The sequence below is a fragment of the Galeopterus variegatus genome, unplaced genomic scaffold, assembly GCF_000696425.1.
Source record: "Galeopterus variegatus unplaced genomic scaffold, G_variegatus-3.0.2 Scaffold288, whole genome shotgun sequence".
Taxonomy (NCBI): Eukaryota; Metazoa; Chordata; class Mammalia; order Dermoptera; family Cynocephalidae; genus Galeopterus; species Galeopterus variegatus.
Genome location: NW_007726399.1, coordinates 305,462 through 328,442, shown reverse-complemented (window position 1 = coordinate 328,442; position 22,981 = coordinate 305,462). Strand labels below are relative to the sequence as shown.

The 22,981-nt window shown below is 35.7% G+C and overlaps 1 protein-coding gene across 1 annotated transcript in view; it reads left to right on the top strand.

Annotated features, from left to right (window-relative positions):
* The window catches only part of ATP8A1 (ATPase, aminophospholipid transporter (APLT), class I, type 8A, member 1), a 235,996-nt gene that overhangs the window by 88,478 nt on the left and 124,537 nt on the right, over positions 1 to 22,981 (top strand). Inside the window, exons 13-19 of the mRNA XM_008567055.1 lie at positions 223 to 300; positions 1,223 to 1,311; positions 6,760 to 6,804; positions 13,830 to 13,902; positions 16,272 to 16,377; positions 17,603 to 17,685; positions 19,199 to 19,248. Coding sequence (XP_008565277.1) covers positions 223 to 300; positions 1,223 to 1,311; positions 6,760 to 6,804; positions 13,830 to 13,902; positions 16,272 to 16,377; positions 17,603 to 17,685; positions 19,199 to 19,248 — 524 coding nt within the window. The remainder of the gene's footprint in view (positions 1 to 222; positions 301 to 1,222; positions 1,312 to 6,759; positions 6,805 to 13,829; positions 13,903 to 16,271; positions 16,378 to 17,602; positions 17,686 to 19,198; positions 19,249 to 22,981) is intronic.

The window sequence follows — 22,981 nt, the reverse complement described above, 5'->3', positions numbered from 1 at the left end:
ACACGGAAAAAGACAAAAGACAAAAAAAAAAAAAGAAAAAGAAAAAAGAAAAATCAAATTTCAGAATGGCTTAAGGATGGCAAGAAATGAGAGTGGTTAGATATAGCTCACCAGTTAAACAGTGACTTATTAAAGAATGAGGATACTATTTTCTTTTTCTTAATTTTACCCAATCCTTTATTTCCAGTTGTATTCCATGATTTCTTTAATTTTTTTTTAAAGGATATCGACATGCATTATGAACCCACAGATACTGCCGCTATGGCTCGAACATCCAATCTAAATGAAGAACTTGGCCAGGTAAACTCAACTTTTTGTTGATGTATGTTGAATTAGAAGTCAGATGTCTGCCTCCTGTGGCAACTTCAGATGAATTGACAGCTCCTAATTTTCCATTATTTGAATAATTGCATAAATACATTTGTTAGTACATGACTAACAATTTTCATTTTTAGTAAATAAAGTATTTAAAATGCTATTTAAAGCACGTTTTGCTCTCAAGATAAGGTACTGCACAAGCCCATGGATGTCCCTCAAAATATGCAAAATATGGACAATTTTTTGGTTATAAACATAGTATTAGAATTGTTCATAGCTTCCAACCCGGAAGGAAGGAATAGTTTAAGTTCATCAATGAAGTTGTGTGAGTCTAGTCAAACAGGAATTTTAGATTTATAATTCATACTGTATCACATATGTGTCTATTTGAAATCCACTTACATATGTTAGGTGAAAAAATTTTTCTTTTTTTGTACCATTGCCATTTCCAACTCTTTTCAAATAACATTTAAGCCAAAATTATCCTCTTTCTTACCAATTTAGATGTTGTATGAAGTTAATTGCATAAGCTATCACCAATTTTACAATTGCTTATGTTGAGAAATGCTGATATTTTAGTGCTCTATAAATGTTAAGTAGCAGTAGTGTCACTTACTAGTGGAAATTCAGACCATACTAAGGCATATGTCTATATAATGTAGTTTTTAAAATATCTCGATAGTCTTTAGTATTCATATATGAGATGATTCATTGCTAAGATACTAAAAAGTAGCTGAATATATTCCTTAATGAATGTGGAGAAAGTAGTCAGTAAATAACATTCATTGTGCCTTTGCAACGTAACAAAGTTGATAAAAAGTATATTTAAGGGTCTTTTCCTCTGTAAAAGACTGGCATAAAAAAACTTTTGAAATATTAATGACAAATTTTAAACATTTTTTAGGTTAAATACATATTTTCTGACAAAACTGGTACTCTGACATGTAATGTAATGCAGTTTAAGAAGTGCACCATAGCAGGAGTTGCTTATGGGTAAGTTTCTTTTCTTTAATTAGAATATGAAATACACATTTAATTAGTTCTAACAGTTCAGTACATTTGGGATTTCTTATTAGAAGAGGGTGGTGTGGCTTTTTTTTTTTTTAATCTAGAAAGCAGCCATTTTAATTTCAGAACACATTTATATTTTGTATTGTATAGCTGGTATTATTTTCATTGGAGATGATGGGGGATGGTGGCTTTTCAGTGTTTAGGGTTGCTGAAGGTCTTTCTCTGTCCCTGTTAATAAGGAATAAATAGATTTCCCTTTTCAGTGCCATAAAGAGTACAGCTAGGATGTAATAAGAACATGCAGTCAGGCTTTGGGCAGTTTTCAAGTTAAAATAGTATTGTTACTCTGACAGTTATCCCTGTGATATATTTTTTAAATCATATCTCTTTTCTATAATCACAGAGAAATTAAAATTCTTTTGACAGGAAGGAGGTAGGGACATAGGTCTCTCAAATTTAAAGGATAATGAATATCATCAGAAACTTTGATCAGTCCAGTAATGTCCTTCAGAACATGTTTGGTGAGCACCCGTTTAATTTGTTTCTTACTTCAGGTATGCTAATATAAACCATTCAGTAGCCTTCTCTTTGAAACACTTTATAGGGTAAAGTGAAAAAATTAATTTCTATATTTCCTAGGAAAGACATCAAAGGTAAAACACTCTCCTGGTTGACTGACATTAGGCTATTTTCAAACTGTCCAACTATCCTTACCTGTAAGTGAGACTGGTAAATATCAGCCTCTTACTCATCCAAAAGTGGGTGCTTGCTTGTGGTGTTTGTGGCTCGCACCCCCTTTTCCCCACTCACACTCTGTCTCTGAGCAGAAAATCAGTATAAAAAGAGTGTTGAATTTTGAGAATCAAATTTATAAATAACCATTTTGTGAAAAATTCTAAAAGTGTATGGTTACTCCTAGATACCCTCGTACTTTTGTTTCTACCCTCAGTCATCCTGGAGGAGAGAAGGAGTTGTGCTTCTAGAGTTTGTTGTATTATACTTGCTGTCAGATTTATGGTGTTTGTTTTTATACAAATTCTGCATTCATTCATAAATATTATTTCTACAGTGGCCTCTTTAATAATTAACATCCAATAAGCAAGTTCTTCAAATTAGTAATTATTGATTGTGAAATTATCAGAACAGAAAGTTGCAATAAGATCTAGTCTCTGTTTTCTTCTGCATTTTTCAGGTTTTTTCTTACTCTTGGAACAGGTCCTTACACACCCCTAGGCAGTGCTCTTCCTGTGTCTGTGGGTGATATCATCATTAACAACTGTTAGAGAGTAGGGTGGGTTTGAGCTAAGTGTTGTCATCATTTAGATTAAGTTGCCAGTGAAATGAATTTTCTCTTGGAGAAATAACAGCTTTTAATAATGAGATACTATTGCAAGGCATGACTTCTAGCTTTGTCTAAAATTCACCCTAAGAACCTAAACAATTCCTTCTCTGATATTCCCAACTCTTTAAAATGAGGATGGTGAGACCAGATGATTTCTAAGGTCCTTTTCCAGACATGAAATCCAATGTAATGTTTAGAAATGAAAAACAGTAGTTCCTTTCCAAATTTTAACTGTGTAAACCGAAATATGTTTTCTCTTTGGATATGGTATCATGTTTTCAAGAATCCCAGAAGCCATGTTCATAAAGCTAGGTGTTCAGCTGCTTCCAGTAATCATGTGTTGCTTGTGTATGTGCTTTTAGGCATCTTTTTAGGGATATCCCCTCCCCCACACATCCTAGTGGATTGGATTGTCAGTATTGTAAAGAGTTATTGATATGTATATGAAGGTTTAAAAGAAACCATGACTTGTAACTAATCACATGTTTACAGTAGGGAATATAGCACTGTTATTAATTTTAGCCAATCTCTACAGTTGGGGTTGGGGAGAGTAATTACTGTCAACCACCTTTCTGTGGAGATTTCCTCTGGGCACTCTTGGGTTATAGGAAAATAACATGGTTTTGCTATCCCATTTGCCCCATAGCAATGTTTAGCAGTTTTTTAACATGGGGAACTATTAGGTACAAGCACTTCTAGCCCCAGCAGAAGAAAGCAAGGTGTCTGTCTGCCCAGGAGATGGCAAAAACAAGAGAGAGTAATATAGACTTTTATATACTAAGAAATGCCTTTGGGCTTACAAGTTCAGGGCCCATCCTTCTTCAGTATTTCTAAGAAGTGAGATAAGTTCAGTTTTACGCTTGATAGAATCAAAGGTGAGTCCTATTCTGTTTTATCAACTGGAAAGAACAAGACTTGAAGTATCCTGATAGTATAATCCTTAGCTAGTTCTGTGTATCTTACAGGTTTGTAAGAAGACAATAATTAACACTTAAAATAATGCTTCGAAATTTAATTTTAGTAAATTTTCTCTTATTTTCCTTAACCATTGCTCCAGATTGGGTTCATGATGGGCAGCAAAATAGAAAGATTTGTACACAGTGGCCGACGATTATTTTGTAGAGATCAGCTTTGTGTTAGGGATGCACTGTGTTTAAACAGGGCAGTTGTAGTTAAAGGTAAATGAATTATATCATTTGTAAATTTAACTTACTACAAACTAGATATTCTACTGTGAACTTCTATCTAAGTATCATTTCAGCAAATGGATTCCTGTGGGGAATAAATCAGTTTTATCAGTTACTTGAATACCAGGAATAGATAAGAAGCTTCTCTGTTCAGTGTCTAGGATTCTCAACACAGTAAAATTCTGGGATATAATCCTAAATACCATCTTTGTTGACAATTTAGACCTTGCTATTAGAATGAGTTGGGTGAGGCTTATCATGGTACAGTCTCTGAGGCTAAAAAACATTCTGTTAAGCAAATTAAACAGTGCTCTTTTTGTGTGGGCAAGGCACTTAATTAATGTTAAAAATATATCAGTGTCCCCTTAAGTAAAAAAAAAAATGAATGTTCTTAACAGCAGTCATTACCTATATATGAATATAATCTGTAAATAGCTTTACCTGACAATATTTTTTTTAGCAATATGATTGCTGAAAGTATCGGCTACTTCTTTAACCCTGAAAAGACAGTCACTGTGAGCAACCTCACAATTATAATATTAACCCCAAGGTCTAGATTACAGGTTGAGTATCTCTTATACAAAATACTTGGCACCGGAAGTGTTTGCAGAATTCATACCAGTTGAGCATTCCTACTCCAAAATTCAAAATGCTCCAGTGAGCATTTCCTTTGAGCATAATGTTGGCACTCAAAAAATTTTGAATTTTGGAGCATTTTGGATTTCATATTTTTGGGTTAGGGATGCTCAACCTGTATAAACAACAAATTTATCTTACTGCATACCATGACTGGTGATAAATGCTAGAAAGCACCATGCATTTATTTATTCATATACCTCAACAAATGTTAATCAGCCTCCTTTTATGTAGATGGCACTTTGTTAGATGATGGAAATAAAATAATCAACAAAGTTCACTTGGTTCCTGACCTTCTAATGTTTATAATCTAATAAGGGGGTTAATGGATGGTAATTAGGTAATTATACAGACGAATACAAAGTCCTAACACAGTACAGAGGGCTATGTGAGTTTACTATAGGCAGTTTAATCTAATCAGGGAGGTCAAGGAATGCTCCCTGAGAAAGTAATACTTGAGCTGAGATCAAATTTGATTAAGTGAAGAATGTACCAGGTAGATATGACACCACTGGCATTTACAAGGACAAATAGCCAGACAGCACATAGCCACCAGAGATGCTGGAGTAGTGATCACAGGGAAACTCATGCAGATTGGATGAGTTTCAGGTGTGCAGGTCACCTGCTGCTCATCATACTCTGGATAGCACTCAGCATTCTGCTAGGGTTGCACCAGACTCAGGGAGAGGGACTCTGACCCTTGAGCTCTGGGCCTTTTAAGCTACATGACTTGGGAAGCACCAGCCTCTTTCCTGGTATGAGATCAGGGGCTGGGGCACAACACCAGTGCAAGTTAGCAGAATGCTAGCACAGTGTTTGTTGCCTTGGGTAGTACCATGTCCTCCCTGGCACAGTCCAGAGGCCGGGGTCCAAGGCTTGAGGTTGATCAGAAGTAATTGTGTTAAACCCTGGGTTGCAGCCAATTTCCACAGAGCTTTGCAGCAGGCCAACTTTTTTTCTGGGAGTTCAGCCCAGAAAGGGCTTGGTTAGCCCTTCGTCTTAAGCTTATACAAAAGCCCTTTGGGAGGAGAGAGACTGGTAAGTACAAGGGAACACCTCCATCGTGATTGGAGTGATATAATAGATACTGCACTGGAGGCAGCTTAATATTGTGAAAGTGGAAGAGGTGGCTTAGAATGATGAGATCCATGTCATAGCCAGGTTGATGAAGGGGTAGAGAGTGCAGTGAACATTTAGGGAGTAAAAGGATCCCATGAATTTCCAACAAAATTTATTGTATATTTGTCAAAAACAACAGTGACTTGACATTTGTACTGACTGCTGCATTTTAAACTCTACCTATATCTAATACATTTAATTTAAAGGAAAAATATGGAATAATCACATATAATGAAAGAAATGAGAAATAAGAAAACCTGCTCTGTCATGTATTATGGGCCTCTTCCAACTGAGTATATGACTGGTTGGTTGAAATGAAATACTGTGATCAGACTTTTCTAGTGATCTACTGTGCTAATGAATGAAATTAAAGAAAGTATTGATGAGTATAATGAAAGAAATGAGAAATAAGAAAACCTGCTCTGTCATGTATTATGGGCCTCTTCCAACTGAGTATATGACTGGTTGGTTGAAATGAAATACCGTGATCAGACTTTTCTAGTGATCTACTGTGCTAATGAATGAAATTAAAGAAAGTATTGATGAACATGGTTTCTGTTTGAGATAAAGAATGGTTTAATGAGTGAACTATGGTTTAAGTGAAAATTTTTGAATATCAGTTAATCTTTTAAAATATGGTTTCATTTAGTTGTAGAAATGCAGTTAACTATTACTTCACTGTACCTGTTTAAGGAACCATCATCTCATGGTAGTCAAAGTTACTTCTAAAACGTATTTGGCATATTTCATCAATGTGATAGTTTGTTCCTAGGTGTTAGCGTGTTTGTTTCATTAAAACACTTTATTCTGATTATACAATATATATGATTAATTTTTCATTGGCTTTCGCATGTATTTAAACTGCTAAGTTCAAATATTTCATACTGGATTCTGAATTCTGAGCATAAGACCTCGGTAACTCTTGTGTTGAAGAGGCGAGTTGGCTATCTAGTGGATAACTTTGTAAACCTGCTTAGTTAACATAAATCATCATTTCAACTTAGTGTGCTAACTGCAGTTCTTTCTGATTTAACTAAAAGTTCATTTTCTTAACTTTTTGGAGATCCACCTTTTCATGGTTTTATGTTTCCAGCCTTTCTGTGATTATTTTTCCTCTCTTTCTGTCCCTCCTCTTGCTTTCTGAAGCCATGTCCCCGAGCCTGAGGATTATGGCTGCTCTCCTGATGAATGGTAAGCTGTGTGGGCCTTTCTGTCTCATGATCCTTTTAACAGGTTTGCATTTCATTGTTTGGTTAGACACATTTCATTACTTTTGAAAAAAGCATTGCTGACCAGATAAGGTGACAATGCTACAAAGTAGGTAGTTTTTGAAATCTATCAAATATCCTTGAATTTCTATTGAATAACCTTTAGCCACTTAATAGATATTTAGTTTAAAGGTTAGGCTTGCTAGAGTTTTACACTATTTATTTGTGATAAAGTCTAATGATCAATTGCAGAGTCCCTTGGCTGTGGACTACGTAAGAGTCCAGTTCCAGCTCCTGAAGCTTCTTAGGGTTTTTTTTAGCTCAACACTGCCACCTTCTGCCACTACTTCTGCACTATATGGAGCTATAAAAAGATGCTACTGAAACATATCCAAGCAGTGGAGATTTCCTTTCCATTTCTTTTCTTTATTCTAATAAGTCCATTTGGAAGCTAGAAATTGAATATTTTTAAATGAAATGTCTGGGACAAATGTCAGAAAATGTGCTACCAAGGAGTAGAATTAACTTGAATATATTTAATTATAGAATTATTAAAGATAGCATCTTATAGGTTTAATTTCACTACTTTCTGGGCTTTTCATTTGTTTTACTTTAAAATCTTCTCCCCTGTGCATTTACATTTTCATCTAGGATAATATGAGTTTAGTATGATATTTCTATAATGCATCAGGACTTGGTGGCAAATGAAATTTCAGAAAATAGGTTCCTTTAATGCTGGTAACTTTAGAAAACATTGAGACTTTATGTGAAGGGTCTTCAAAAAGTTTATGGCAACATTCATATTTTTTAATTATATTTTTCCATGAACTTCTTGAAGTACCCTCATAGGTGGTTACATTTGTAACATGGGTTACACAGGTATTTTATGATTGTCACATTTCCTATGTGTATTGAAGTCCAGTAATATTTCATATTTTTCAGTGTGTTTATTTCAATAAAGTGGAGATTTGGTGAAAAATTTTAGTAAACCTCATAATACCTACGGTTAATGACAGAAAGCTGTCTGGTTCATGTGATAACTAAGTCATCACATGCTCATTGCTTGCGGTGTCATGTATTTTGACACCTACACATAACTAAATAACTTTTAGTGTTTTTTATATATGCTAAAAGCATCTTACTGTCAATGGGTAATTCAAGTTTAATGTTGTATATATTCCCTTTTATTTAATCCTTTAAGAATGAAGTTAAAATTTTGGCTATATCTTTTTCTTTGCTTTTCTGTAACATTAACATAACTATTAATTTTAAACACTGTTCATTAATATACTGTTGGTACACATTTTCTCTATGAAACAAAAAGAAATTTATCTTCACCATATTTCCTAACAAAAGAAAATTACCTTCACCATATTTCTCTTAAGATAGAATGGAAATGTAAAAACATTGGTGTTTGTTCACTGTATTTGTCTGTTTCTGTTGCTGATAACAGAAATACCTGAAACTGGAAAATTTGTAAAGAAAAAATGTTTATTGCTTATAGTTTCGGAGGCTGGGAAGTCCAAAGTCCAGGGAGCACATCTGGTGAGGGCCTTCTTTGGCGGTGACTTCAGCGATGCAGGGTGTCACATGGCAAAATGGCAGAAGTAGAGAGCACGAACCTCTTCACTAGCTGTGCTTTTAAAGCCCTCGGAACCATGCCCATGACCACTATTAAACCATCAATGGATTAATCTATTCACAAAGTGTACTCCTCACAATCTAATCACCTATTCAAGGCCCCACCTTTCATTTACCATAGTAGGATTTCCCACCCTCTTACCACTGTCACAGTGGAGGTTAAGTTTCTAATACCTGGAACGTTGGGGCACACAATTCATTCCATAGCATTCACTCAGATTGTATATAATGTCTTACTTTCAATAGAGTTTGTTTCATGTCCTTTATCACTGTTGGAAAGAGAAGATGTTATCTAGTTTAATAAGTTCTTTTCGTAAAATGCCCTTTTGGAAAATTTGACATTTGATATATTAAACTAGGTAACTCCAAATAAGAAATGCCAGCTTTTTCATAAACTTTACATTTCCACCTGTAGTTACATGTAAATTTAGATATTAATGATTATTTTAAAAATAAACCCCAGGGAAGGCTTTTATCACCTTTATAATAAACTTAACTTTATTTAAAATATATGCTTGGATTCTCCAACTATAAAATAATTAGCTCTAGGCCTGCAAAGATGAAGAGACAAATATTTCTTGAGCTTCTACTATGTATGTCCTAGGTCACGTGGAATGGTCAAGGGTATGGACTTTGGATTCTGACCACCCAAGTTTGGATCCTCCTCATACTGGTGCCCTTGAACAAGTTACTTAACTCTCTGCCTGGGTGTCCTCATCTGAAAAAATTTGGATGATAATAGTAGTTACATAATCGGGAGGTTTTGAAGATTAGATGAGTTCTGTTTTTAAAACGCTTAGAATACTAGTGTCTGGACATAGTAAGCGCACAGTGAGTATTAGCTCTGGTAGCTGTCATTCAGTCCTCATAACACACATATTTGTATTTGACGTGGCCTGTAAAGTTGGTGAAATTTAGGCAAAGAAGCTAATAAGTAATTTGCCCCAAAGTATACAGCCAATAATCATGGGAGCCAGAGTTAAAACCTTTATCAGCCTGGATATATGTGCTGGTTACAGTACATCATTAAAAAACTTTGAAGGGGCCGGCCCGGTGGCGCACTTCTACAGTGTGCCGCTTGGGGGCGCGGCGGCACTCCCGCCGAGGGTTCAGATCCCACATATAGACCGGCTGCTCACTGGCTGAGCGAGGTGCGGGCGCAACACCGAGGGTTGCGATCCCGTTGCTGGTCCCGGTCTGGTACGGGCGCAACACCGAGGGTTGCGATCCCGTTGCCGGTCCCGGTCCGGTACAGGCGTGACACTGAGGGTTGCGATCCGTTGCCGGACACCAAAAAAGACAAAAAGGAAAAAAAAAAAAAAAACTTTGAAGAATATCTGCTTTTAGAGCCCCAAATATCCTTGCAATTTGAAAGTCATTTTATTTTTTCTGTTTCATTTATTGAAACAGAATTTATTTCTTAAGCAAGAGCAGGTAAAATTTAATGACTGACTTGAGGAAAGTTAGCACAGGGGTGCACAACTTTGCACATTCAGAAATCTGACATTTGCACAACTTCATCCAATTGGTTTCATTTTGCCAGTGAGATCAAGATAAAAAATGTGATCCTAGTTGAATCCTGTGCTCCAGGCATCTGACTGCATCTTCGTGCTGCTGGTCTTCAGGAGTAGAGAGTTGACTCTGTAAACCCAAAACCTGCAAGTGTATCCCAGTCTGGCTGTTCAGCAGCTTCACCTTTCAGTGTGAAGTTCATTGCATTCCATATGCAAAACCCCTGAGCCATATATATTTTACTGCCCTATTTGAACCAGTATTTACCATAAAAATACCAATTGAAAAACATATATTATTTATCATTTCAGTGTATGAAGATTATTTTGCATATTTACATTTAGTCGAGTTTGAAGGCAACCTGTAACATATTGACACTTTCAAACATTTTCTGTCGGCGTTAAAGACAATTGGATGATGCTGCAGCTCTACTCTCTTAAATATATTAATATAAATAGTTCACAGAGATAAAATCATCTCCCAACTAGTAGCTGCTTACTCCGAAATTGGTATGGTGTTCTTGTTATTGCCAAGAACTATCAGCTAGCATATAACCTCACCAATTGATTCCTCCCTGTTAAAAATCTAGCATTCTCTAAATGGAGAATATCAATATTTGGGGGACTGGAGAAAAAGATATGTTTATTTTCAGCATTTGTGTAGCACTAAAATATGCTTATTTTCCCAAACTATATATTTTCATCACAATTTTTTCTCTTTTTCTAATTTTCTTGTGGAAAAGGTTAAGCACAAACAGAAGTAGGTGTACATCCACTTGCTTCAATAATATACATTCAAGGCCAATTTCAATTCATCCGTGCCTTTCCCTCACTGGTATTTGAAGAAAGACCCAGATAACATGTTATTTCCATTTTTCTTAACTATATGTTATAATTTCACATTATTCTTTCTGATAATTTTTTTAAGTAAATGCAAGTGAGGGTGATTCTCCAGGAGGATTACCTTAAAGTATTATGTGCTTGGTCATTTCAACATGGTGGTATTATCACAGTATCAGTGATAGTTCTATTTTGTATTTTCTCATCATATTTATTTTCTCATTTTATTCTGGTCTGTGATTACATATGGAGTGAGTAGTAATTATTTATTCTTCTGCAAAAGTTAGGCTCACTAAAACATTCTCCCAGGTATGAATGTATAATAATGAGATCTAACACATCCAAATTAGTGTTAGTCTTCAAAGTAGTCACCTTGTCAGGCAATTTATTTATTGCAGTGCTGCAGTCATTTCACAGAATGTTTTTGGAGTTCCTCTTTTGTAATTACCTTCAGAAATACTTTGAATCACACAGAAAACTGGGTTTCATTACTTTGGTCAAAACCAGCATCTAACAAAAATCTTATTATTGAATTCAATCACTTTTTCAGATTCTTGGACTTCACTCTGAATAACAAATTCATTTCTTGTAACAACACCAAGCAAGGTCAAGGGTTTGGATCCCTATACCAGCCAACCACCACTGAAATAATAATAATAATAATTCTTTAAAAATTTCTGTATAAGGAATTTTGATTTGGAACTAATAGTGCCACTGAAAAGCAGGAGGTACATACCCTTTCAAAAAATAGTTCTTTATGGATCAGTCCCCCGGGGTCAGAAGACCCCATGGCATCAGGGGGTCCCCCGGGCCAGGAAGGGATGGAGGTTCAATTCCAGGGTTGCAGAGGGTGCTGATTAGGGATTACACTGGAATACAGGCTGTGTTCTAGGGTGCTCATCACCTTGGAAAACTGTCTCCTGCCTAATAACAAAAAGCTCCATTCGTACCATCCTTGTGGAGGAGCCTCGACATGATATGGAAATCGACCCAGGAAGCCTGTGAGCTCATTCAGGCAGCCTGCATCCTGCTCTGCCTGCTGCAGGTGGCCACGGCTACTGGGCAGGTGTTGTTCCAGCCGTTCTTTTATTATCAAGATTTTTGTGAAGTAGTTCATAGAGCATATGTCAATGGCCTGTATTCACCTGGCCTCCAGGAAGAGGCTGCCAGACAGATAGGGGAGGTTATCAGCGTGTTTCATCTAGAGAGAAAAAGAAACCTGTGCCTCTACTGTTGGATCAAAATTGTATTAACCAAATTATAAAGGCTGAAAGACAAGTGCTCTAAGAACTGGGTTTCTGTGTCCACAAGATAATCATCACAAGGTAATTGTCTGCCTGTTAAGTCATTTAAAAGTTCCTGGGTTTTTCCCTCCATCTTTAAAACTAGAATAACAGTGACAATAATAATAATAAATTTAATAGTGACAATAATAATAATAATGATAATGTGTTCATTCTGCCTCCCAGGGATATTCTGAGAATTCTGAATTACTACATGTTAATAAAGATGTATTATCTTATAATTTTGAGAATAAATTAAACAAACTACTACACGTAAATAAATATATATTTTATTGTAAACCTTGTAACTTCCTCCTTTTGTTTCCAGGAGAGATATATTTCATTCAAGATATTGTATATGTTCTATTATTTCAAATTATATTTTCTTCAGTGATTTCCCCTTCCTTTCAAGCTTCTGGCTTTAAAATATGAAAATCTTGATATTTGACACATTGGTGTCGATGATATTCTTTGTAACCTGTAAAAATTGTGATTAAAAGTTTTCTGGATTATAATTATTTAGTATTGGATGCACTATTTGTTCCTCAGTGAATTAATTCTGAAACTTTCTTCTGTGCATAGAAGCTCAGAGTTATATATTTTCACTGTGCATTGCAAATTATACCCTTTTGTTTTGACATTCCCACTTAGGTTTTCCTTCAAATCTCAATTTTTTTTTTTCCCTTTTTGTCTTTTTTACTGACCGGTAACGGGATCGCAACCCTCGGTGTTGCGCCCGCACCGCGCTCAGCCAGTGAGCAGGAACCGGTCTCCACATGGGATCCGAACCCTCGGCGGGAGCACCACCGCACTCCCAAGCGGCACACTCTCCAGTGCGCCACAGGGCCGGCCCTCGAATCTCAATATTTTGATATTAAATTGCATGGCTATGAGATTAATGATAGCTAGATTACAGAGGCAGCTCTGACTACATTTGTTTCATAAGTATGCTGATCCGAATATAGCTTCAATACAAAGTATTCCATGCACTTTTACGGGCCGGCCCTCGAATCTCAATATTTTGATATTAAATTGCATGGCTATGAGATTAATGATAGCTAGATTACAGAGGCAGCTCTGACTACCTTTGTTTCATAAGTATGCTGATCCGAATATAGCTTCAATACAAAGTATTCCATGCACTTTTATGATTTGTTCTCCTATATGAGTATATACACAACAAATGTGATATATTCATAAATATTTGCTCAGATATGTTTGTGATAAACGTTGGTATCATATAAACAATTTATTCATGTTTTTATATTTCATGTGTTAATCATGTAGTGTTTGTCACTACAAGTAAAAATTTTTCATATGGCTAAACTAAAGGAATTAATATTGTTTTTTATAATAACTTTATTAATTCTCAGAATTCTAAAAAATTGAAAATATCATGGAAGCAGAAGAAATTCAATTCCAGATGTTCTAGCAGTTTTATTTCTTATAATTTTTAAATTAATTTTTTAAACTCTGTGTGGCTATAATATAATTTGATGGACTGTAAAATATTTTTTATTACACTGCAAATGTTTGTCACATTTTAGAATGCTTGAATATATTTTATGATATAATCATGAAATTTATGATGTCTTATTTATAAATACAAGCCAAATTATATTTAATTTCTTAAGGGTTTTCAGGCACAAAGATTTACTTAAAAAGTAAGTTACAGATAAATCAGTGGACTTGTATAAATGAACCAGATTTGCTTCATTTTTTTACCCCTTTAGGCAGAGCTCACAGTTTGGAGATGAAAGAACATTTAGTGATTCATCATTGCTGGAAAATCTCCAAAATAATCATGTAAGTGACAGAAAAACAGTGTCTTTTCATTGGTGAATGAAAACTAATGAGTGTTTCTCAACTATCTTCTATGTTTTTATATATATGTTTTTACTTTCATGATCATTTTTAATAATTATCAAAATCTATTGCTAAATCCTTTTCACATAGCCAACATGATTTCATGGTTATTGGAGATATAGTTTTAGTATTATCATTAATCAGTGTTTGATCTTCTCAGTCTTTCATTTTAGACAATTGTAGACCTCTCTATTAGTGTGAAACAACTCACTATTTTTTAACACTTTGAAAATATCTATAAATGACTTGCTTACTCAATTTCATAGGCCAGTGCTGAATCTACAATAGGAACTCCAGATATCTGCCACCCAGTGTGAACATTCCACGTAGAAAGTTACTGACACTTATTCATATTCTATCAGATCAAATTATAGGATCTTCTGGAGTTTAAATTCCAGAACTTTTTCCCACAGTTGCTTCAAGCTCAGTATGTCAAAACTTGAACTCATAATTGTTACCCCCAAAATGTGCTCCGTCTCTAGCACTGGTGGATTTACCACCTCTGCCCCTGAATGGGGCCCTAGCAATGTGTTCCTTTGGGTGTTTTTGTGTCTTTCTTTCTTAAGAGAGTCTTCCGCAAAATATTAGCTTCGGGATCCACAAAAACCAGACCTAGACCACCTCTTCCCTCTTGTGTTCTCAGTTTCAGTAAATGGCACCAAACTGATCTTACTACACTTTCTAGGACTTCTGGGTTGCCTTTGATACCCTCTTTTATCTCCGTCTCCAGATCTCTGAGTCACCAAGCCCTTGTCAATACTAACTTACAGAGTACAGCCTGAGTGTGTGTTTCTGTTCATTCACCACCCCAGTCCAGAACACCAGCCTCCCCTCTGTAGATTTTTGGAACAGCCTCCTAACCAGCCTCCTTGCTGTCATTTTTATTCTTCTCCAGTTGTTACCCATAACTGGAATAATGCAAGTGGAAACTGACCCCATCACTTCCCTGTTTAAAACCCATTCTCTGGCTTCCCTCTTAATGTGCAGTGCATGATCCGGCCCCTGCCTAAGATGCCAACCTCACCTTTGAGCTACTTTTCCTTTCTTTCTCCTTAGGCCGCACTTGCCTTCTCTTATTTCCTCAAACGTCTTATTCTCTCCTTCTTTAGGACCTTTTCAGTTATATCCCATTCCCACTGATGGAAACCACTTTGCTCAATTCTTCTGAAAACCTCATCAGCCTAACTATCACATTGTCTGGAGAACAACCAGACTCGCCCCATCATCACACAACAGTTGCACATTCTCTTCTTTAAAGTTCTCATCACACTATGAATGAATATGTCTTTCCTGCCAGTCAAACCTCCTATGACAGGGACTGAGTTTTGTCCACTGTTCTAGCCTGAACTCAGTTTTTCAAATAATGTTCTGATATACCTTTCCAATCACTTCATTTTTTAAAAAATTTTAATTATTATTTTTTTTTTTTTGTCTTTTTGTCTTTTTTCCGTGTCCGGCAACGGATCGCAACCCTCAGTGTTGCCCCCGGACCGGACCGGGGACCGGCAACGGGATTGCAAACCTCGGCGTTGCTCCCGCGCCTCGCTCAGCCAGTGAGCGGGAACCGGTCGGTATGTGGGATCCGAACCCTCGGGCGGGAGCGCCACCGCGCTTCCCAAGTGGCGTACTATCCAGTGCGCCACCGGGCCGGCCCTTTTTTGCCCAAGAGCAAAATTAATTTGAATGACATTTCTCTTTATCAGAAGATAGACAAGATGTTTAATTTTTAAATAACCATCTTTTTTTCCTCTTTTAAACTATAAGCTCCTTGCAGAAAGGACCCATTTTAAGTCCACTAGACATAGGAGTTGCTCAATCAAAAAAAAATTTTTTTTTAATTTAGTAAAACATGAATCAGGCTAAGGTTACCATTTTTGGAGAAAGGGAGGAAAAGCATTACAGAGAAATTCTCTGTTATCATCACCCCAACCCAAAGTAATGGAACCACTATAAGATTAAATTTTAATCTTAAAATTAAAATTTAAATCTGATCAGGAATTACAACCAGGTAAATGAACATTTTAGAATTTCTTTTCTATCCTCCAAGGATAGGATTCAACCACATCTGCCTTTTTCACCGAATTATTTATATTTGACTACACAAAGTTGTCTTGTATAAATGTTTAAAAAGTAAATGAGAAAGTATGAGAATGAATAATTTGAGTTAAAAATATAATTTCTTCTGAATAGTTTAGTTGGCTAATGTTTAACAGCTGCATTTTTAATAGATAGACATGAAGTAATATTACCATCATTAGTGTCAAAATGCTTAAATGAAAGTGGCTAAGTTATGTGTTTATTTTTCTCAGCCAACAGCACCTATCATATGTGAATTTCTTACAATGATGGCAGTCTGTCACACAGCAGTACCAGAGCGAGAAGGCGATAAGATTATTTATCAAGCAGCATCTCCAGGTACAAATGAAGCAATTGTGAAGCATTTTCCTGTGGAAAATTCTTCTGAAATTTGGGATCGTTTAGCAAAAAAATCAGTTTAATTTGGAAAAGTAAGATAGCCAAATATGTTTCTTAGATTAAAATTTTTATTTACTAATTAGCCTTGCCTTTCAGGATTAAATATATATGTGTTAAAGTACATAACTTTGAATATGTAATTTTTGGTATGTGACATAAGTTAAGTGGAAATTTGAGTAACAAAATTCTCACAAGTGAAAAAAGTACTGTTTTATATATACATAATATTTTTTCACTTCTTTATAAATAAGAATAAACTGTTAGTCATAAACTGTGTTTGTACATAAGCAGACAAGAAAAGGAAGATCTGTTTGCCAAAAATAGTGAACATATATGACTTTAGAACACCAATTTTGCTTTCCTTTTTTGGAAATTATAATCAGGGATTGTTGTGTATTTCTCTGAGTGGTGAAAGTTTTACACATTTGAGGGAATTCCATAAAATATTTATTACTACAGTTATCAACATTTAGTATTTATGCTTAATTTTAGACCTATTTTCAATGTAAAATTGGGTAACTAGTAAATTTGATGATTGTAAAATTTTAGGGAGACACAGCATTTGAGGACCTTTGGTATCAGTGTTTTTAACTATATTCTAAACCAGCACCTGTGATTTGTAGAGTGCATCAAATTCTTAAGTATAAGAATTATTACATCTCATATTGTTAGGATAGAAACTGTGAATGTTTTTTTATTCTGCACCCTACTCTCAGCAACAAAAAGGTTTTATATAACATGATGATGAAAGTGATTAATATATAATAAAATAAAATGTCAATTCTTTTAAAACCATTTAAATTGAATCCACAATTGGTAGTATTAGTTTTCTATATTCAACTGTTTAGGAGGAAAAAGATAAAACTTAAGAAGGCATATTGAGAAAGGATTTCTTGAGGATATACTGGACTAAGGGGTACATTTAAATTATTCTTTTTAGAAATGTATGACTAATGGTGACTCTGGGGTCTATACACATCTTAGACACTTAGGATTATTCTCTCCATTCCTTCGGCTTTGTCATGTAATTTAAAAAGAAATGGATTTCAATAACAGGAGTAAAAACAATTTTAATTAAGCTGAAAATTATACTAATGTATTTCTCTTATATTTGGGATTTTTTTTTTTCCATCATGTATTTGTTTCACCTATTTTGCCCAAACAGATGAGGGAGCATTGGTCAGAGCAGCCAAGCAATTGAATTTTGTTTTCACTGGAAGAACACCTGATTCGGTGATTATAGATTCAGTAAGTTATTTATTTGTAAGTTTCTTTTTAATCAGCATAATACATTTGCATAGTTTCAAAGATAAAGTAATACCAAAAGGCCCCTCTCTAGAAGCAACCACTTTCTGTTCTTTCACCTATTTCTTCAGCCATTTATACATCTCATATTTTCAAAAAATATGTGAATAATACGTTTTAGCTCTCCAATTTAGACATATCTACTGACTTTCTATTCTGTTTTGTTAAATGAGGATTTATCTCTCTTGAATCACCATCTCTTTTGCTCATCCTTCCCCATAATCCCAACATTATTATCATTATATTACAATTTTTGGTTAAGAAAACTATTCAGATCCAGTTTTTTAAATGGGCAAAAGACTTGAACAGACATTTTTTAAAAGGAGATATATGAATGGCCAATAAACACATAAACAGAACATCATTAGTCATCAGGGAAATGTAAATTAAGACCAGACTGAGATACCACTACATACCCACCAAGAAGGCTAAAATTAAAAATATGGACAGCATGAAATGTTAATGAGAAGGTAGAGCAACAATGACATGTTGCTAGTAGATGTGTAAAGTGATACAGTCAGTCCCTTTGGAAAACCTTTATAGAGTTTTCTAATAAAGGTCAATTTACAACTGACCTAGCAATTGTACTTGTAGTTACCCAGAAGAAATGAAAGTCTGTGTCCATAAAAAGACTTGTAATGGAATGTTCATAGCAGCTTTATTTATAGTAGCAAAAAAATGAAAACAAACCAAATGCCCATCCGTAGGAGAATGGATAAACAAATTTTGATATATTTCTACAATGGAATATCTAAACAATAAAAAGGAACAAGTTAGTGATTCCTCAGCAGGATGGATGAATCTCAAAAACATTATGCTGAGCAAAAAAAAAAAAAAAAAAGCCAGACACAAAGGAGTGTATCTTTTTAAATTTCATTTATATGCACTTGAGATCAGGCAAAAGTGACTTATGGTGATAGAATTCAGAACAGTGGTTGCCTCGGGGCAGGAAGGAGATTGGTTAGAAAAGGGCACAGGGAATTTGTGGGGTGATGGGAATGTTTCATATCTAGATTGGGGTGGTGGCTACACAGAGTATACCTTTGTCAAACTATACACTTTTCATTGAACTATATATTTTATTGTCTAGAATTCTATCTCTTTTAAAAATCTAAGGCACTTGGAATTCTTTTTGCTTTTCTCCTGTTTTGGAATTTCTCGTATACCTTTGTCAAACTATACACTTTTCATTGAACCATACATTTTATTGTCTAGAATTCTGTCTCTTTTAAAAATCTAAGGCACTTGGAATTCTTTTTGCTTTTCTCCTGTTTTGGAATTTCTATTTCTTATACCTTATTTAATCTGAAAGTTAGTAAGTTCCCTTCTAAGTTTCAGAAGGGAAAATTTGTACGTGTTGACATTTTTTACAATAGAACTTTATGACTAGGGTCTATTTCCAGGAAGCCTAAGATATCTCCAACCACAGGTAATCATATATTCCTTTTCTTCATAGCTGGGGCAGGAAGAAAGATATGAATTGCTCAATGTCCTGGAGTTCACCAGGTAAAACATCTGCTCTGTGATTTGTATAGATAAGATAAATTTCTACTTATTTTTATTTTTTCCCTTTTAAATAACTAGAAAGTATACTTTGTTTTTATTTAACTAAATTTGTTTAGACAAAATATTAAATTCTTCAGTACATTTTCAGTTGTTATATCTGTAGATAAATCATAGAAAGCTTTCTTTGGAGTGTTGCAGTGCATGACTCCTGGTGGCAGTTCAAAAATCCTTCTGAAATATATAACTGTCTGATTCACAAGTCTAATGACTGTGAATCTTAGGTTAGGGCTGGGAATCTTATGGCTTGTGATCTGAGGACATAGTTATATTTAGAGGGGTGAAGATTTATAGGGAGTGAAGATTAGGCAGAGTTAGGAAGCCACCACTCTAATTACGTGCTCATTATATTTAACTGTCTTTGGGATTTGGGAAACTATATCCATGTGTCTGTTAGGTATATGACCAGTTACCACTTAGTAGGAAAGAACTGAAAGCAAAGTGATCCTCCTACTTACTTTGTTTCTTAAGGTCAAATAATAGAGGCCTTCAGGTATAATCAGTGATATCTCTATGAGGTTTTGGCTTTTTACTTCCGCATGACCATGTGGTTCATTCTCTAATCTACATTTTGAGGCAAGTAGGCCTTAGCTACAGGGTCCTTAAAGATTGCATCACCATTCACAGAACACTTCAAAATAGCAAAGCCACGAGGAAGTAATGCTGCATTGAAGGAAATGTGTCTACCTTTTTTTTTTTGAACTTCTCCTACATTAGTCAAGCTTGTACACTGCCTGTGAGAGACATTTATTTTTGTATGCCAGCTTTGGTTGCTGTCTTGATTGGGAGTGACCAACCACATACCACATACATACAAAAATAATATGGTCTGTCCAATTTATTACTTAAACACTGTTTTCTTTACTTGTATGCTCCGAAAGACTCAAAAGAAGACACATAAGAAGTTGCATGTACTAATACTAGATGTCCTAATACTAGAGTAGAGTGTTCCCAAAGTGTATCCTCCAACTCTTTCTTTTCATGTCAAAGTGACTATTTTCCCTAAACCTGTTTGTATTATATGTGCAATATATTATAAGTGGTATATTAATTGGCATTTGGATATGTTTTTAAACACACACATAAGCACTATGCTAGGTGGTGAGTGCCATGAAGAAAAATAAAGCAAGTTTAGGAGTTTCAGTTCTTTCAGAATACTGTGGTGAGAGCAGGCTTGAGAATGGAAGTGAGTGAGGCAAATATGATGCTATTAAAATAGCCTCTGTGAAAGATGTTAGAGGTTTCAGAACCAGTAGGGTTTAGATGCCTGTGAAACATACAAATGGAGGTGTGCCCCCAAATAAGGGCCTGAAACATAGAAGCCTATGGCTGAAATACCGATTTGGTAGTCATTTTCCCTCAGAATGAGGGAAAAACGGAAGATTGATGACTGAGCCATGAGTAGCTCTAACTTTAAAGGGTTGGCTTGAAAAAGGGGAATCAGGGGCTGGCCAAGTCAACTCAGTTGATTAGAGTGTGATGCTGAGAGCACTAAGGTCCAGGGTTCAATCCCTGTACCTGCCAGCCACCAAAACAAAAAAAAGAAAAGGAGGAATAAACAAAATCAGCTTTGTTTAAAGCCATAGAGGACAAAGAGACAAAAATAGCACAGAGCCAAGAGAAGAGGGTTTCAAGGAGAGAGTCGTCATTTGTGTCAGACACTGCCACGAGGTTAGGTGAGAGGAAGGTTGAAAAGTACTTGTTGGATATAGCCACACACTGGAATGGCGAGGAGAAAAGCGACAGGGGAAAAACTGGGACCGAAGGTGAGATATGTGGTGACAGTGTGTATAGCGATAGGTGGAAAAGCTGAGCTGTGAAGAGCAGGAAGGATGGGGGAAGCAGCTCGGTGGAGAGGGCTTGGGTGACGTGAGTTTCATGGAGGAGAGACTAGAGCATGTTTAAGTACTCATGAGCAGGATCCATTCTAGAAGGACAAGATGCAGATTCAGAGGAGAGCAGCATAACTTGTGGAGTTAGGTTACTGAGAAAGTGGGAAGAGAGAGAAGGTTCACAGGCTTGTAGAAGGAAGCTTTCTGATAGGAAGAGAAATATTTCCTCCGATTCAGAGGAGAGCAGCATAACTTGTGGAGTTAGGTTACTGAGAAAGTGGGAAGAGAGAAGGTTCACAGGCTTGTAGAAGGAAGCTTTCTGATAGGAAGAGAAATATTTCCTCCATTGTATCCAGAAAAAAGATGCAAGGGGATGGTGCATATGTAGATGGATACATAGGTTTTTAACATCAGAAGGAATAAGGGATTTATTGTCTGAGATTTCCATCAAGATGAACTGTAAAAATTGAAAGCGTCTGCAGTGAGGAAGGGAGCATGGGAGGCCTGCAGAATGGAGAAGGCGTGCATAGTCCTGCAGAGAGTGAGGGAGCAAGCTGGAGAGGGAAATAGAATGGATTGCCCGGGCAGTCTGGAGCACCTAGTGGTGTTGGAAATCATGTATTTACCAGTCCCCATGGCTTGTGACTTTTTTCTAGCAACACCCAGTTATTCTGATATACCACAGAAGAGAGTTCCCATTTACCTGGGATTTGGGGGTTTCACCAGCAGAAGAGTGAAGAAATTGATGAGTTTGAGACCATGTTATCAAAGCTGGATTAGGAAAGGCATAAATCAAGAAAGGCTGAGATAGACTGTAGATGTCATTACAAAAGAGGCCCAATTAATGGTATTCCTAAAGCACAGGGATGGAGATTATACTAGAAATACCATGGGGGCTATAGATGGAGAAAGAGGGAACTTAAATATTTCTATATACCTGTGAAAGAAACTCCTGACTGTGTGTTATGTTACCATGCTGACTGCTACTGTATATTGAACTCATCTCAGTTTTTTAGCAGCAGTATGTTATAATGTAAAACAAATAGATACAAACACTTGAGAAGCCCTTTTTTGCCCTCAATTCTGGAGAGAATATTTATACACTAATGGTTCCAAATGAGTCGTATCCTATGTTATGCTATACCAGTTTCTTCTGCTCAGTGCTATTTGCTGTCTCTTTATTAATGCACTGAAAGATATCATACACTTGACTAACAGTTTTTATTAGACTTTTTATATTGCCATCCCAGTGTTAAAATGTGGCGCTCATTAGCTTAATTTTGCTGGTATAAATTAGGTTTTTTGCATGATGCCAGTGGTTTGGTAGTAATCATTGAAAAACAATAGTGGTGAGTGCTTAAATTGTTTTTTAAAGTGCTAGTGTTTGCCTTTATGTGTAGTTAGGTACATACTTAAAATTGATTATCATTTCTGTTTTTAATAAAAACTGTAATATAACTTAATAAAAACTATGATATCTTTTAAGATACAGGCTTAAATAGTTTTTCAGATCTGAAAACACTGAGCTAGTACTCTGCTACACTCTGGTGGTTATTAATTCTTGCAGGTTTCTAGAGAGCCTTTTTGTAAGTTACTCCTTGAGGGCAGTAGACGGTACCCTGGTGCCTTTAAAAACATAATGTAACTTTCAAAGGTACCCTACTGTACACCTGGGGGATAGTTTGTATAGGTGGAAGGATAGGGCTCATAATTTGGCCAAATTTACTTTTTTGCCGTGAGTATTAAAGTATGTGAGGCATGACAAACATATATATGCACATGATCAGTATAAAAGGACATCATGGAAAACCTCTTTCTTTCAGCGCTAGAAAAAGAATGTCAGT